The 14,164-nt window shown below is 40.6% G+C and overlaps 1 protein-coding gene across 4 annotated transcripts in view; it reads left to right on the top strand.

Annotated features, from left to right (window-relative positions):
* simc1 (SUMO interacting motifs containing 1) overlaps positions 1-9,449 on the top strand; it is an 87,865-nt gene extending 78,416 nt beyond the window's left edge. For all 4 annotated transcript variants that reach the window (XM_072590915.1, XM_072590916.1, XM_072590914.1 and 1 more), the window contains 5 exons: positions 2,933-3,049; positions 3,837-3,965; positions 4,084-4,240; positions 6,622-6,709; positions 8,343-9,449. In XM_072590915.1, coding sequence (XP_072447016.1) covers positions 2,933-3,049; positions 3,837-3,965; positions 4,084-4,240; positions 6,622-6,709; positions 8,343-8,566 — 715 coding nt within the window. In that variant the 3' untranslated portion in view covers positions 8,567-9,449. The remainder of the gene's footprint in view (positions 1-2,932; positions 3,050-3,836; positions 3,966-4,083; positions 4,241-6,621; positions 6,710-8,342) is intronic.
* The last annotated feature ends 4,715 nt before the right edge of the window (positions 9,450-14,164 follow it).

Raw genomic sequence — 14,164 nt, 5'->3', positions numbered from 1 at the left:
CGACCTACCTGGTTTCTTTTTGTCTGTCTGTCAATCACCCATTCCTGTTCTGCCTATGTATCCCAACCAGCTGTGTGTCCAACTCTCTGACCATGCTATCCAGCTGATATGCAACGTTATGGATATGCCACAGTCACTACAGACTCCACTCAAGCTCTGAAATCCGGAGCTCTGGTTTATTGTCGGGGCCAAGGATTCTCATTGTTATCTCCTCGGCTCCTTTACCTGGCCTAAGGGAATTAACACCCCCTGAAGAAAAGTGACCAGGTAACTTTCCCTCATCAATGCATCACAGTGTCCAGATCTCAGAGTCCACCTCATTAAAGTCTGATGTCCACAGGAATGCATGCTTCAACTGAAACATATAACTTCCCGACCAGGGATGTTATTACATGCTTCTGGTGCAGATAAGACCTGAACTTGGGCCTCCTGGCTCAGAGGTGGAGACACTGCAATCACTCCACAAGAGACTACTAACCCTCCCTACTGTCTTCATTGCGTTCAATTTAACTAAGTAGGTTTCAAGTTGAGAAACCATACTCAGTTCTCACCTGTAGTAATATTAAGTAGCTTACCTAGTTGGACTAGAAGTTTAATGCCATACCCATGTCTCCCAATTATTGATTTAAGGTGCTACTCCTGTTTGGAGAGAGAAAATCTTAAAACCCACCAACTAATCGCTGATCTACATAACTCTTTAATGTGTTTCAAACCAACAACTTTCTGGAACTGGAAAAGAATTCAGACCTGCAGTAATTTCCTAGGTTAACACTCGTATTTCAAAGCAGTCTGCCTCGGAGGTAAACCCCTCTGCTAATTTAAACCCAGCACACAGAGAAGCTCACCTCGTGCCGTAATCTGTTAAATTTTGACAGGCAAAGAACTATCCCAGATGTCACTATTTAAAGTAAAAATTAACAATTTTATCCTTTAAGTCCAACAGAGAACATTAAAGCGACAACTACTTATAACTCCTTTCTCTTAAACCTATCTTTTACCTCCCACTCTGCAATACTGATCCGATTTTTAAAAAGCAGTTAAGATTTACAAAAAATAATCACATTTCAAACAAAAAACAGCCGGCTGTCCTTTATAGATTTTCCTCTGTCGCTCTTCCTGTGTATTTTTCTGGGTTGTCTTTTCTTCAGTCTTCTGCTGTCCGATTTTATACTCCTAAACATTAGATCATTTCACTGGTTTGATGTCATCCCAAACAGTAAAATTCCAATTCGATTAGATTTTGGCATCTGGGGTTTAATTTAAACTAATTGGCTAAATTTGAATTTGTTTTTGTTCCACAGCAACACAACTCCAGCTATTTGTTTCAACTAAATGTTACATTTTCAAATTGTTCAGCACACTTTGTGTTTCAGTCGAGAGTGTGGTGCTAGAAAAACACAGCAGGTCAGGCAGCATCCTAGGAACAGGAAAATCGAAGTTTCGGGCAAAAGCCCTTCATGCTTTCAGTCAGTCCTTGCCAGCTTCCTCTTTCTTTTAAAGGTACAGTACACACCTACACTTCATAACACTGTCCTCAACTTACTCTGTGCGCAATGAGAGGAGATACCATTGAAATGTACGATGCGTTTAGAGAGTTTGAGTTGATAGAACTCGAGAGGATATGTTTCCCCAGGCTGTTTGAGGAGTTTTGAATGTGGATGTACAGTCTTAGGATTTAGCTTGCATGAATGAATGAACCAATGATTTATTGTCACACATTTCCCTGGAGTGTCAGAGGCTGAGGGGTGACCTTATAGAGGTTTATATAATCACGAGGGACATGGATAGGGTAAATTGCTTTAATAAGACCTGAACTTGGGCCTCCCGTATCTGTAGCAGAGATGAAAAGGACTACATTTCCACTTAATTACAGTGTAAATCCCAATGTCTTTTCCCTGGAGCATAGGTTTAGCGTGAGAGGGGAAAAAATTAAAAGGGATGTAAGGAGCAACTTCTTCATGTAAAGGGTGGTGCTTGTATGGAATGAGCTACCAGAGGAACTAGTAGAGACTAATACAATTACAATGTTTTAAAAGGCATCTGGATGTGTATATGAGTAAGAAGAATTCAGAGATATATAGGCCAAGTGCTGACCCATGGGATGAGATTAAATTAGGATATCTGGTCGGCATGGACGAGTTGGACCGAAGGGTCTGTTTCCATATTGTACATCTCTATAACTCTATATCTTGAAGACACTGTAAAAAGTATTTTGTTGCCCCAATCCGGTGCCATTTTGAGTTACAGTAAGAATAAAACGAAATGATTTGAATTAAGAGTTCACCTTCTGTTCAAATTGGGGTCTCATGCAGGGCTTCAGGACTTCTGCAAGGTCTCTGCAAGGTGGGCCTCAAGGAGACCCACTCCAGGAACAGCAATGACAATGCTCATGTCCCTGGAGACCCCAGCTCTGTGCCGTTGCCATGGCCACTGCCTTGCTGCCATCGGCAAGAGTCTAAGCTCCTGGCCCACCTCAACCAGGAGTCCTCGTCCTGGGCATCGCTGCCATCAGGCGTCCAGGCTCTAGGCCTACTGTTGCCAGGGTTCCAGGCTCCAGGCACCACCGCCAGGAGTCCTGATCCATCCTGTCAACACTGCAGTCACCAACACGCCAACATTGCTCCAGCCTCTGTCACATATGACTGAAATTATGAAAGAATTGGAACTTTGAGAATTTTGTTTCTTTGGAATTTCCTACCTTTGAAATGATTGAATGCTCACTCACTGATTATTTCCAAGGTCATAATTGATAAGTGTTTAGGCACTAAGGGAAGCAAAGGTTATAGAGATGGGAAAGTAGGGATGATGTAGAAGTTCTACTATCACCTTATAGAATGATGCAGCAGGCTCGAGGATCCGTACAGCCTAATCTTTCACCTGTTTTCTATTTTTTATTTCTATTTTCTGTTTATCCTATTAATTTCTATTGCAGAAGTGTCATCAAATGGCTTATTGATATCATCTCCAAGGAATCTGAAGACATACAGCAGAAAAATGGGCCCACATCATCATATGATAATCCTCAGGTAGTGGACTCTAGGATTTCAAGGTAAACTCTCCAAAAGAACGACACATTTGCTTTTGTGGCAACAGATGTAGAGCATATATTTGTGACATTCATGCTGCTGAGCACGTCACTCCATATGTATATGTGTGTGTCATGTACTGGTTTATTCACAAGCTCTGTCCGGTCGGTATAAAGTATAGCAATTCATTTTTGAGTTATCTGTATTAAGAAACTGTAAGTTGAGAAATAAACTAATGATCTGTGATGACAATTTGGCAGTGATTATAACTTGGAACAATTGTTCAATTCATTTTTATTTGCCAACCATGCCAAATATTCTAGCCCGCTTTAATACATATTTTGGATAACATGCATTGAAAAATCAAATTGGTCTGTAATACCTGACTAATGTACTTTCACGTGTTATTCCCATGATTTAAATGAACAAGACTTTATCACCTGCATATGGAGTATACATTTTTTAAAATCCAATAATGTCCTAACTGAAAAGTAGGCATGTTGTTTGAGTCATTTTCTGATCCCCATTCATTTGATGTTGACTTTACATTTAAGCGTGTGGATCCATCTGCTACAGGAACATGGTTTGAGTTTAAAATAAATATTAATCATTAATCAAATATGCGTTCAAAACCTCTTTAAGGCACACCGTCTTCTGTAGTGGTGCACTGAGGAGTGTTCCTTCAGCATTTGGAATATTTGTGATGTCATCATTAAGAGATGCTGAAGAAACATTTCAGTTTTGTCACAGTCCCTGTGTAGAGTATAAATCTAATGGATACTTTCTAACTTGTTCTGCTTTGCTCTATAGAGTTATTTGTCTCCTTCAGAAGATGCTGACCTTGGCTGTAGAAGTGGACCGGTCCCCAGTGTGCAGTTCAAATAAAATTGCAGAAGCAATGTTTCAACACTTTCTATATATTTCAAAAAGATCACAGAGGTGAGATGAGAAACTCGATGATTAAGTCATGCTTTGAAATTATGCACAATGTTGTTCCCTATAGCCTGAACATATTGGTTAATGAAATGTATTTCAATTTTTCCCCACAAATTTAAAGATTAAAAGTATTAAGAAGTATGGAGAGTCAACTCCTGCGCTGCAAGTTACTCGAATTTTTCTTCCACCACTGCACTGAGAAACAAAACACAATGCCCATGTCATTGGGAAAAGTGCTACATTTCCTTAAACATGCTAAATTTCCTGTAGATAATTATGTAAGTATGCTTTTCTCCTCCACCTATAAAGTGACTTAATTTACTTTGGGTTCAACATGTTAGAATTTTACTCTGTATTTAATGCATTATAAACAGTAAATGCTGTAGCTAATGCAAATGTTTAAATTGGAAATGTGTATGCTTTTAGTCTTTAAAACTGTAGATCTGTTTTAAAAATTGTGTTAAATAGGAAGGGACAGAGCGGGATTTTATGTTTGCTATTGGGGAGGAGCTCATATAATTCCCACTGCCCTCTCTCCCATTCCTGACCTGCCTGCAATTGTAAAGAATGTGGGTAAAGGTTCGAATTAAAGGGTCTGGATGTATTGATCACTAGTCCCCTTCCAAATCAATCATCTTATCCCTCATGAGATTCTGTCCCCACCACCACCACCGCCCCCAGCCACCTCAGTGCTCCTTCCCCTCCAGCCCTTTCTCTCAGGATCCCGAATATCTCTGTACATCTTCCCAACATCCCCAAACTTCCCAATACTAAAACCTCGTACCTACCTGTTCCTGTGAGTACAGGCACTAAAGATTCTGGGGACTGCTCATAACCTATCCAATGGCAATGTCTTGCAGTGACATTGGCTGGAGCTAGAAAGTTGCTGGCTGATTAGGTTGGCCAGCAGGTCTCTTCAGCACGACTTCTTCCCATATCAGAGGCAGAAATTGCCCTTCAGCCATGAAAAGGCCGTGGGGCATCTGACATTGGCAGTGATGCATTCTGTGGAGAAAGTGAGGACTGCAGATGCTGGAGATCAGAGCTGAAAATGTGTTGCTGGAATCCTGAAGAAGGGCTCATGCCCAAAACGTCAATTCTCCTGCTCTTTGGATGCTGCCTGACCTGCTGCGCTTTTCCAGCAACACATTTTCAGCAGTGATGCATTCTCTGCCAACACTTCGAAGCATGGGATGAGGAACCTGCCTCCTGTAACATTGTGCCCGTGATGTTTTGCTCCCTATTTTGTTAGATCACGGTATAAACACAGTTTATAAAGAATGAAAAGTTGTTGCTAAAACCTAACTTTACCAAACGAGAAAGAATAGTAAATAATGCACTCGGGAGCTGAGAATTGCAAAATGATAAAGACAGAATAGGCAGAAGTTAATGTGTTCTCCAAGAGGGAGAGTTTGATGATTGGAGGCAGTGTTTCGCTCCATCCCAAACTCTTCCTCAATTAGGTTTGTGACAGAAGGCTCATGGATGGACTTCCCAACCTGTTGTCAATTGAGACTCTTAAGTTTGCAATTAATGCCCACTTAAGGGCCTCATCCTTCCAGCATGAATATTCACCCTGTGGTAGCCAGGGAATCTGCCATGTCATGTAAGAGGCTTAAAGTTTAAATTCAGAAAAGAGGTGAATTGCCAACTGTACGTAGCTCAGTATCAGAAACAAGTCAGTGAAGCTCTTTAAGTGAACAAATAAAACTTCAGTTTTATTGAAAAAAAACTTACGCAAGCAAAAATGCATATTAATACAAGGTTTAAAATGCCACTACCTTTCTTGAAAAGTGAGACATATGCACTCAGCCCCCTCCACGCTTGGGAAAATTATAAACCTCCACACAGTATTCTCTTTAAAAACTTTGGCAAAGTGACAGTTAAATTCACAAAAAAAAAGGATTATTCACAAATTTTCAAAATGCTGGATTGCAGCCCAAGTTGTTTTCCACAGAAGGTATTAGCACTGGGTTTTCTTCCTGGATCACTTATAGCAGAATTCTCTTTTTCTGGAGACAGTGTTCAAAGCCAATATATTTAACACTTACACACTAGCTCATGCAGCCCCTTAATGAAAGTGTTACAGTCTTGGTGAATCCATTTAACCAGCTTGTGTTCTTTGCAGAGCAACATTTCTTGTTGCTGAAGCCAATGTCCTCTGCTCTGGTGTTACAGAAACAGGGAACTTGACATTGGGTTAATAGCCATTGTCTTCTCTGTTTTTCTTTGAAATTCCTCTCATCAAAGTTTGAGAGTTGAAAAGGTATTTTACAACCTCAGTACCACAACTGACCTTATCTGAAATTTTGATTTAGATCAAAAGCATTATCAAGGACTCACATTTTTCAAGCAAAGGTTAATAAAAATCTGGAATGTGCCTGCCTATAATTACGTAGGTACTGGGACTATTGGGATTTACAAGACTGGAATTGATAGATTTTTGTTGATATCAAGGAATTCTGGAACAGTCAGGTTAAAGGAGTTGAGACACAGGTTAATCGTGATCTGATTGAATGGCAGTTATGACCTAAGGGGCTGAATGGACTATTCTTATTCCGAATGTTCCTGTGGTTTAGAAAGAGGTGTTGAAGATGTGCAAGTGACAGGTAACTGTCTAATGTGGATGTTATATAATCAATGTTATTTATTTTCTCAGGAGCATAGTTCAAGCAAATGGCAGTATTGGGAGGAGCTTGTCAAACTTCTCTGTTTACTGCTTCTGAGCTACCAAGAGGTGACTAAATGTAAGTCTAGAAAATACCTTTGAGAGCTTCTCTTTTCTGTCTTCTAGTATTGTTACTAATAACTCTCGAGGCACCAAAGGTCACATCCATTGTTGAATAATACGTAGTTCAAGAGAACAAAATATCTGAGGCAGGTACAAAGACTGTTCTCCAGTATACGTCACATCAAGGTGATGTGCCTATTTTCAAATGAAATAAACTGAAAGAACTAAGTTTCCATTCCATTTCATATTCTAATTCCAAACCTTGGTGCAACTGGCCAGCTCAGTGTAAAGTAAGAGAAAAGGTGATCTGATAAAAGTCTTTAGCATCAAGAAAGGTAGGGTAGGCATATACTGCTCCTCGGATGCTGCCTGAACTGCTGTGCTCTTCCAGCACCACTAATCCAGAAATAGATGTAGAGAAAATGTTTCCACTGTGGAGGAAACTGAAACTCATTCACATCTTAATTTTCTACATAACTTTGTATGATTAACCAACCTGAAAATAATAAATACAATCCCCTCATCCAGGTCATTGATCTAGGTTATGAATTACTGTGGTCCAAACATTGGTCATTATGCTACTGCGCTAGTTAGAGCTAGTGATCCAGAGTTATAACTCATTTGTTTCTACGCAATTTTCTGCTCATTGACCATTCCTGAATCCCTTGAGCCCTAATCTTGTGATATCATTATAAGCCTCCTCTTTTAATGCACTACGTTAATATTATGTGTACCTTCTCCAATTAGCAATTTTTGTACCACTTTCTCAATGAAACTTTTATTCCTGCAGAGAATATACATGGATGTTGCAAATTAGGAATTATTGATTTAAATCAGAATTCTGGGGTTGTAGACACAAGGCAGTAAGTGGCTCCAATAGAGCTCTGACTGAATGCGAACAATAGTGAAGCCCCTTTTAAATCTTTACATATTTTTAAACCATGCACATTGCCTAACTAATTAATCTTTGAGGCTGGATTCCTGTTTTGAAAAAACCAACAAAAAGGATGTTTTTTAAAAACTTAAAGCACTGGAGTCTAAAGAATCCACAGCTCTCCCAGCTCTCCATTTTCTAGGGTTATGGAAGCTTTCAAAAGAGTTTGGGAAACATTGCTTTAACTGTTTGCTATTCCTTCATCTAACTTTTCATTCTACTCCACAACTCATATTTTGTTAATTAACTTTGTTTGAATTTGAGACTCTCGTTTCAGATATAACCACATCTATTTCAGTATTATTGATTTCCTGCATGGTACGATCACTTTTTTACAGAGAATTTTTTACTATTACTAGTTATCACCCAGTAATTGATGTGATAGCCTATTCCCTAGTTGGGTCTGCAAACTATTATTCTAGATATGTCTCTCATGCAGGACCTGAACTCATTCTCCAATTAACTTTTGCCAATTTGTTGTGCTCGGTTTATGTTAAGAAAGACATTCTCCAACATTATTGAATTTCCCATGTTTAGAGATCCTCTAATTTTCTGATTTATGTTTTGGTCAAGCCGTGTGATTACTATTAGCAGGCCTACGTTCACATTCTGCTTTTTGTTACTTCTCAGCTCCACACAAAATAATTGTATGTCCTGATTTCTGGACTAAGATCCTTTCTCATGACTTCCTTCATTTTTTGAATATATTCTTTAGGTTACTTGAGGTTCTCAATCACAGACCGGCTAAAGTATGTTCTAGCTGACACTCCTCCTGTGCTCACCACTCACGATGAGATCACTGTTGAAGAAGTTCAGTCGGATGTGGAGACATTCTACAATCGAGCACTCAATGATTTGGGAACACCATTGAATCCACAACTAGAAGAACAGATCAATTTACTGAAAGCTCTGCTCCTTTGTGCAGCAACCAGAACATAGCTGTTTTAATTTATTGTAAATAGATTATTTTATATATAATGACTTAAGACATACATCCAATGAGGACCTTTGTACAAAGCACATGATCTGAAACTTGAAGAGCATTTCAAGCACTATTCTTTGACAAATGTGCAAAGTGTGGCATTAGGATTTCTGCCATTATTAGACAGCCATGCAAATCTAATGGTATACAGCAAAAACTTTTACTGTGACTTTATTATTTGATATTGACTTCTATTTCTCACCCCATACAGAAAAGCATTTCCAGTGAATGTATTTTTTTTAGCTTTGGTGCTTTTCTGCTGAATACAGAAATTAAGACTTCAAATGAATTGTCAGCCATCTTTGGGCTTCAGCAAAGTATTTGAAATAAGACTCTGGCCATATGGGTTGGGAGCCCAGCTGTTATGGTCTAAAGTTACAATCCTTGGAATAGAATTTGGATGGTGCCTTGTCTTCACATGGTCTATTCAGTCAGTGCACATAAATTAAGTTTATCTAAGTTCAAAACAGTGGCAGTCCACACCACCTGCACCTTCTGTCGCTTTGGAATCTAGGGTTTCTGACTGTAATATTAATCACTTTCTGTATATTGGGGCAGTTTATAAGTATTTTATTTAAAATTTGATGTAACCAAATCTCTCAATAATGGGAGTGATTGACCCAGAATTTTATACTTCCAGAATGTTCCTTCTATCTTATGAATTTAAAGATGATTTTATTGGGTTTTTTTAAGTGATGCTTTATGAAATTGACTTTCATGATGTATCAGCTGTACACGTTTACTGCATACACATGTACAGTCGTGGAACTTTCTATGCCACTTATTATCCAATGGCATTTTCTGTAGACAAGACCTTGAATGGAATATCATCTCACTGTATCTCCTCTTTTGCTGTTTCATCTTTTCATACTGAATGAAGCTTCATGGGGTTGCTTTTAATATTTGTATTAGGATACTGCAGTAAGCCTGCAGTATAAGGATGGCTAATTGGCTCCAACCTTCCATTGTCCAGCAAGCAGAAGGTGACAAACAATGATGGTTCTCCTGCAAGATAAAAATGCACTGTTAATTTTTCAAATTAAGTGAATCTTGAGTAGTATATTTTTCATACTTGTTTGTGTAATTTCAAGCTGATATTTCCCAATGCATGTATCGGTTAGGCTATATATTTTCATTAACATGCAGTAATGTTGGACACGTTCACAAGATATTGATATTTTGGTGTTCATAATCCACTGATTTGATACAAAGTAAGCCTGACACCATAGTAACTCATCTAGTGGAATGTCTGCATGGCAATTATACGAGGAGGAGCATCAGTAAATTACATTGCTGGATGGTATTGGAGGAGGGGGATGGAGACTGCACTTATATGCAAATTTGGCCACATCTGTTGCATGGGTATTTGCTGCTCATCTCTGCCTACTGATGCTTACCCGAGGTTTAATAAAGCACAAAAATTAAATACATCAGTAAAGAAAAGATTTGACAACTGTACAGAAACATGGGGTAAGAGTCCTGTCACAAATTAGAGCCATTGAAATGTCCTACTGCTTAATGAGTTGGGACTAACAAATCTCATCTTGGGGAGAGGGAATGGGGAAAGGGAATGAAAGTGAATCTATTTGGATAGTTCTTTCAAAGAGGCAACAGAGTAAATGGTCTCCTGCACTGTATGGATTCTATGATTAATTTGTATGGGACATTGCACCTAATAGTGAAAAAAGATTTTCATCCCTTCTATCTGGGATAGATTTAGACAAATGACTCCAAGATGTGCTGCAAGACTTAGCCTTTTAACAAAGCAGCTAATTAATTAATTGATTCAAAGTTTATGTATTTCCTGTTTGTCAGAAATGACAAAACTAATTCACTTGCACCTAGAGATTAATAAAGTGTTTGTCATTCTTTTAAGTTTCCTAGAAACACATACCCAAATATTGGCACGGTTTATGTGGATGGCACAAAGTTGACACCCAACTAAAATTCCATAGGACTGAGAATATCTAGGTCTCTGTAGCCAACAGCATGCATGTGAGAAAAAAGTGGGATTGTATTATCTGAGACCTTGAGTGGTTTAAAGCTTTCTGGACTTTTAACTTGATTAGTTTGAGGCTGCTTAAAGAGTTGAAAATTTCCAACTCCGTTAGTCGAGAGTGAGGTGCTGGAAAAGCACAGCAGGTCAGGCAGCATCCGAGGTGCAGGAGAATTGACATTTCAGGCATAAGCCCTTCATCAGGAATGAGGCTTAAGGGCCAGGGGGCTGATAGATAAATGGGTGGGGGGTGGGGTGGTGAAGGGGGTGTGGGTGTTGCTGGGGGGAGGTTGGCTGAGAATGCAATAGGTAGATGAAGGTGGTAGGTCGGAGAGGAGGGTGGAGGGGAAAAATGAGTAAGACTGTGGACAGGTCAAGAGGGTGGTGCTGAGTTTGTGGCTTAGGACTGGGATAAGGTGGGGGGAGGGGAGATGAGGAAACTGGTGAAATTCACATTAATCCCGTGTAGTTGCAGAGTCCTGAGGTGGAAGATGAGGTGTTCTTCCTCCAGGTGGTTAGGGTTTGGCGATGGAGGAGGCCAAGGACCTGCATGTCCTTGCTGGAGTTGGAGGGGGAGTTGAGGTGTTCAGCCACGGTGTGATGGAGTTGGTTAGTGTGGATATTCCAGAGATTTGCTCTAAAATGATCTGCAAGTTGGCGTCCTGTCTCCCCGAAGCAGAGGAGACCACAGCGGGTGCAACGGATACAGTAGATGACATTGGTGCAAGTACAGGTAAACTTAAGTCAGATGTGGAAGGATCATTTGGGAGCTTGGATGGAGGTGTGTGCGCAAATTTTGCACTTCCTGCGATGGCAAGGGGAAGGCGCTGGGAGTGGGCTGGTGGGGAGGATGATGTGATCTATATGGACGTTGGTGAGATGGAAGGTGAGGACCATGGGGGTTTTGTCCTTGTTGCATTAGGAAGGATGGAGTTCAAGGGCAGAGGTACCAGAAATGGAGGAGATGGGCTGGGGGGCATCGTCAACCACATGGGAGGGGAAATTTTGGTCTGAAGGACACCATATGGGCGTCCTTTAGTTTGGAGGAAGTGGGAGGATTGGAAGGAGAAGTTGTTTCGGGTGTTAAGCCAGGCAGATGAGGATATCGGTGAAAGGATACTAGCTAGAACACTCTGCATACCATGTGACTTCACTTTCTCCATTAGTTTACCACGGGGAACCTTATCAAATACCTTTCTAAAATCCATGTAATATAACATCTACAGCCCATCCAGACCTCTGACTCTAAGTGTATCCCAGTCAATGTTGGGAAAATTAAAATCTCCCATCACCACCACCCCATTGCCTCTACATCTTTTTATGATCTGTTTATCTATTTGTTCTTCTACCTCATGCTCACTGTTGGGAGGCTTGTAGTACAGCCCAACAATGTAACTGCACCCTTATTTCTCAGCTCTACCCATAATGTCTCACTGCTCAAGCCCTCTATAGTGTCCTCCTTTAGCACAGCCGTGATATTATCTCTGACCAGCAATGCAAATCCTCTCCCCCCTCCCCCACCTTTTTACTTCCCACCCTGTCCTGTCTGAAGCATCTCTATCCTGGAACACTTTGTTGCCAATCTTGCCCTAACTTCAACCAAGTCATCTCAATAATGCCATACTCCCAGGCACCAATCCAAGCCCTAAGTTTGTCTGCCTTACCCACTATACTCCTTGCATTTGAGCAAATGCACTTCAGACCACCAGTTCCTTTGCGTTCACCTGCTCTCTGTCTACTCTTCCCCTTGGTAATGCTAACTTTCATGATCCTGTTCCTCACAGTCTCTAGTTTTCATCTCACTGTCTAGTAGTCTTCTGGTTCCCAGCCCCCTGCCACGTTAGTTTAAACCCTCCTCAACAGCAGTATCAAAAACTCTTCAAGGGCATTAGTTCCAGTCTGGTTCAGGTGTAGACCATCCAATTTGTAATAGTCCCACCTTCCCCAGAACTGGTCTAAATGTCCCACAAATCTGAACTCCTCCCTCCTACACTATCCCTCGAGGCACGTGTTCATCTGTCTATTCTTTCATTTCTACCCTGGCTAGCACTTTAGGTGATTGTTCAAACAGACATCTCAGTACCTCTGTCTTAAAATCTCTCTTCAAAGAAAAGGACAAAATACACCTCTTAAAGCCATAGTATCATCATAATCTATATCATTAGGTAACTTGTCCCATCATTTAGCAAATGTTGCATTTCTTGGAAATGTGATTTGGTCTGCTGCTGCAAGAATGAGTTCCTGACCATTAAATACTAAGTCACCACCACAAAACTAAAAGCCAAAATCCATTCACCACTACTTTAAAATCCCAAATAATAATATATTGTAAACGTCTAGCACACCTTAAAGGAAAACAAGCTGTAACAGCGATGAAGATTTGCAAGAGGTGGTCCACGTCTTGGGTGGGGGTTGGGGGGGGGGGAAAATACAGCTTGCTTGTTTATTGGAAGAGCTTGCACCTTTAAAAGAATGTCAGAACTGAATCACAGAATTGCTGCAGAGCAAAGAGGAGATTCAGATAAAGTGGTTAAGCATAAGACATTACTGTGAGGAATTTCTGCAGGTTGAAAAATTAGATCACAGCTGTGGCTCCCCAAATCTTCTTAACTTTTGGATTGCCTTCTCTGTCGACCCCATCAGTTCGAATATTCCTCACATTCCCAACAACTTGTTTATTTAGGTGTTCATTTCCCCAGTTTACCCCTGAAACTCAAGCATACTGTGCCATCATGCTAAACATAGTAGTGCAATTTCACACCCCCAGCCCTACCCCCAACTGAAGTCAGGACGGTGCTCACTGTCACTGATGCTCCCTCCCACATTACCTCTTTACCTTCCATACACTTATCATCTCCTCTCTTACTTGTCAAGTTGCCCGTTCACAACTGTTATCACGTTTGTCTTCAATCTCCACAATAGAGTTCCTCAGCTTCTTTACCAGAGTAGTGGCCCTGATAACCATCCTCTCATATTGACCTTTGATGAACAGGCCCACTGTAAATAATGGTTCGGTTTCACCAGCCTGGAAGCATAGCACCAACTGATGATTGACTGGAGCACTGACTGATCTGTGAAGTATTTCCTAACTTACCGTGACTCCCCAGACTGGTTGAATGGAACCAGCAGGACATCCGAGACAGTAGTGATAGGGACCCCTGACCTTGATGATCCTAAGTGGCCAGTTGACTATGTCCAAGCCTCTGGTCCGATAACAGATGGTACGCATGTCTTACACTTCTGCAACCCTCTGCCTGTGAAACATGATAGCAAAACAATGTGCAAAGTAGGCACAAAGTAGTGACATTCAGAAAACAAGTGAAGAGCCTTATACTGCAACCTGGCTGAATCCATGAAGCACGTGCCTGTCCTTGTGCACAAAGTGTCCTGGCAGCAGAATTAGAATGAAACTTGCTAGTCTGCTCCAAAGTATAGAATGGTATTAGAAGTCAATATACCATGAGGTACATGTCCAGTGCCAACATCTATGGACAAAGGGTGCAGGTAATCACTACCTATGGTGTGCACTCTAAGATGTGGGTGACTGTGTCTGAAAAGG

This window comes from Chiloscyllium punctatum, chromosome 20, assembly GCF_047496795.1.
Source record: "Chiloscyllium punctatum isolate Juve2018m chromosome 20, sChiPun1.3, whole genome shotgun sequence".
In the NCBI taxonomy this organism is placed as follows: Eukaryota; Metazoa; Chordata; class Chondrichthyes; order Orectolobiformes; family Hemiscylliidae; genus Chiloscyllium; species Chiloscyllium punctatum.
This window is presented reverse-complemented; position numbering and strand designations above follow the sequence as displayed.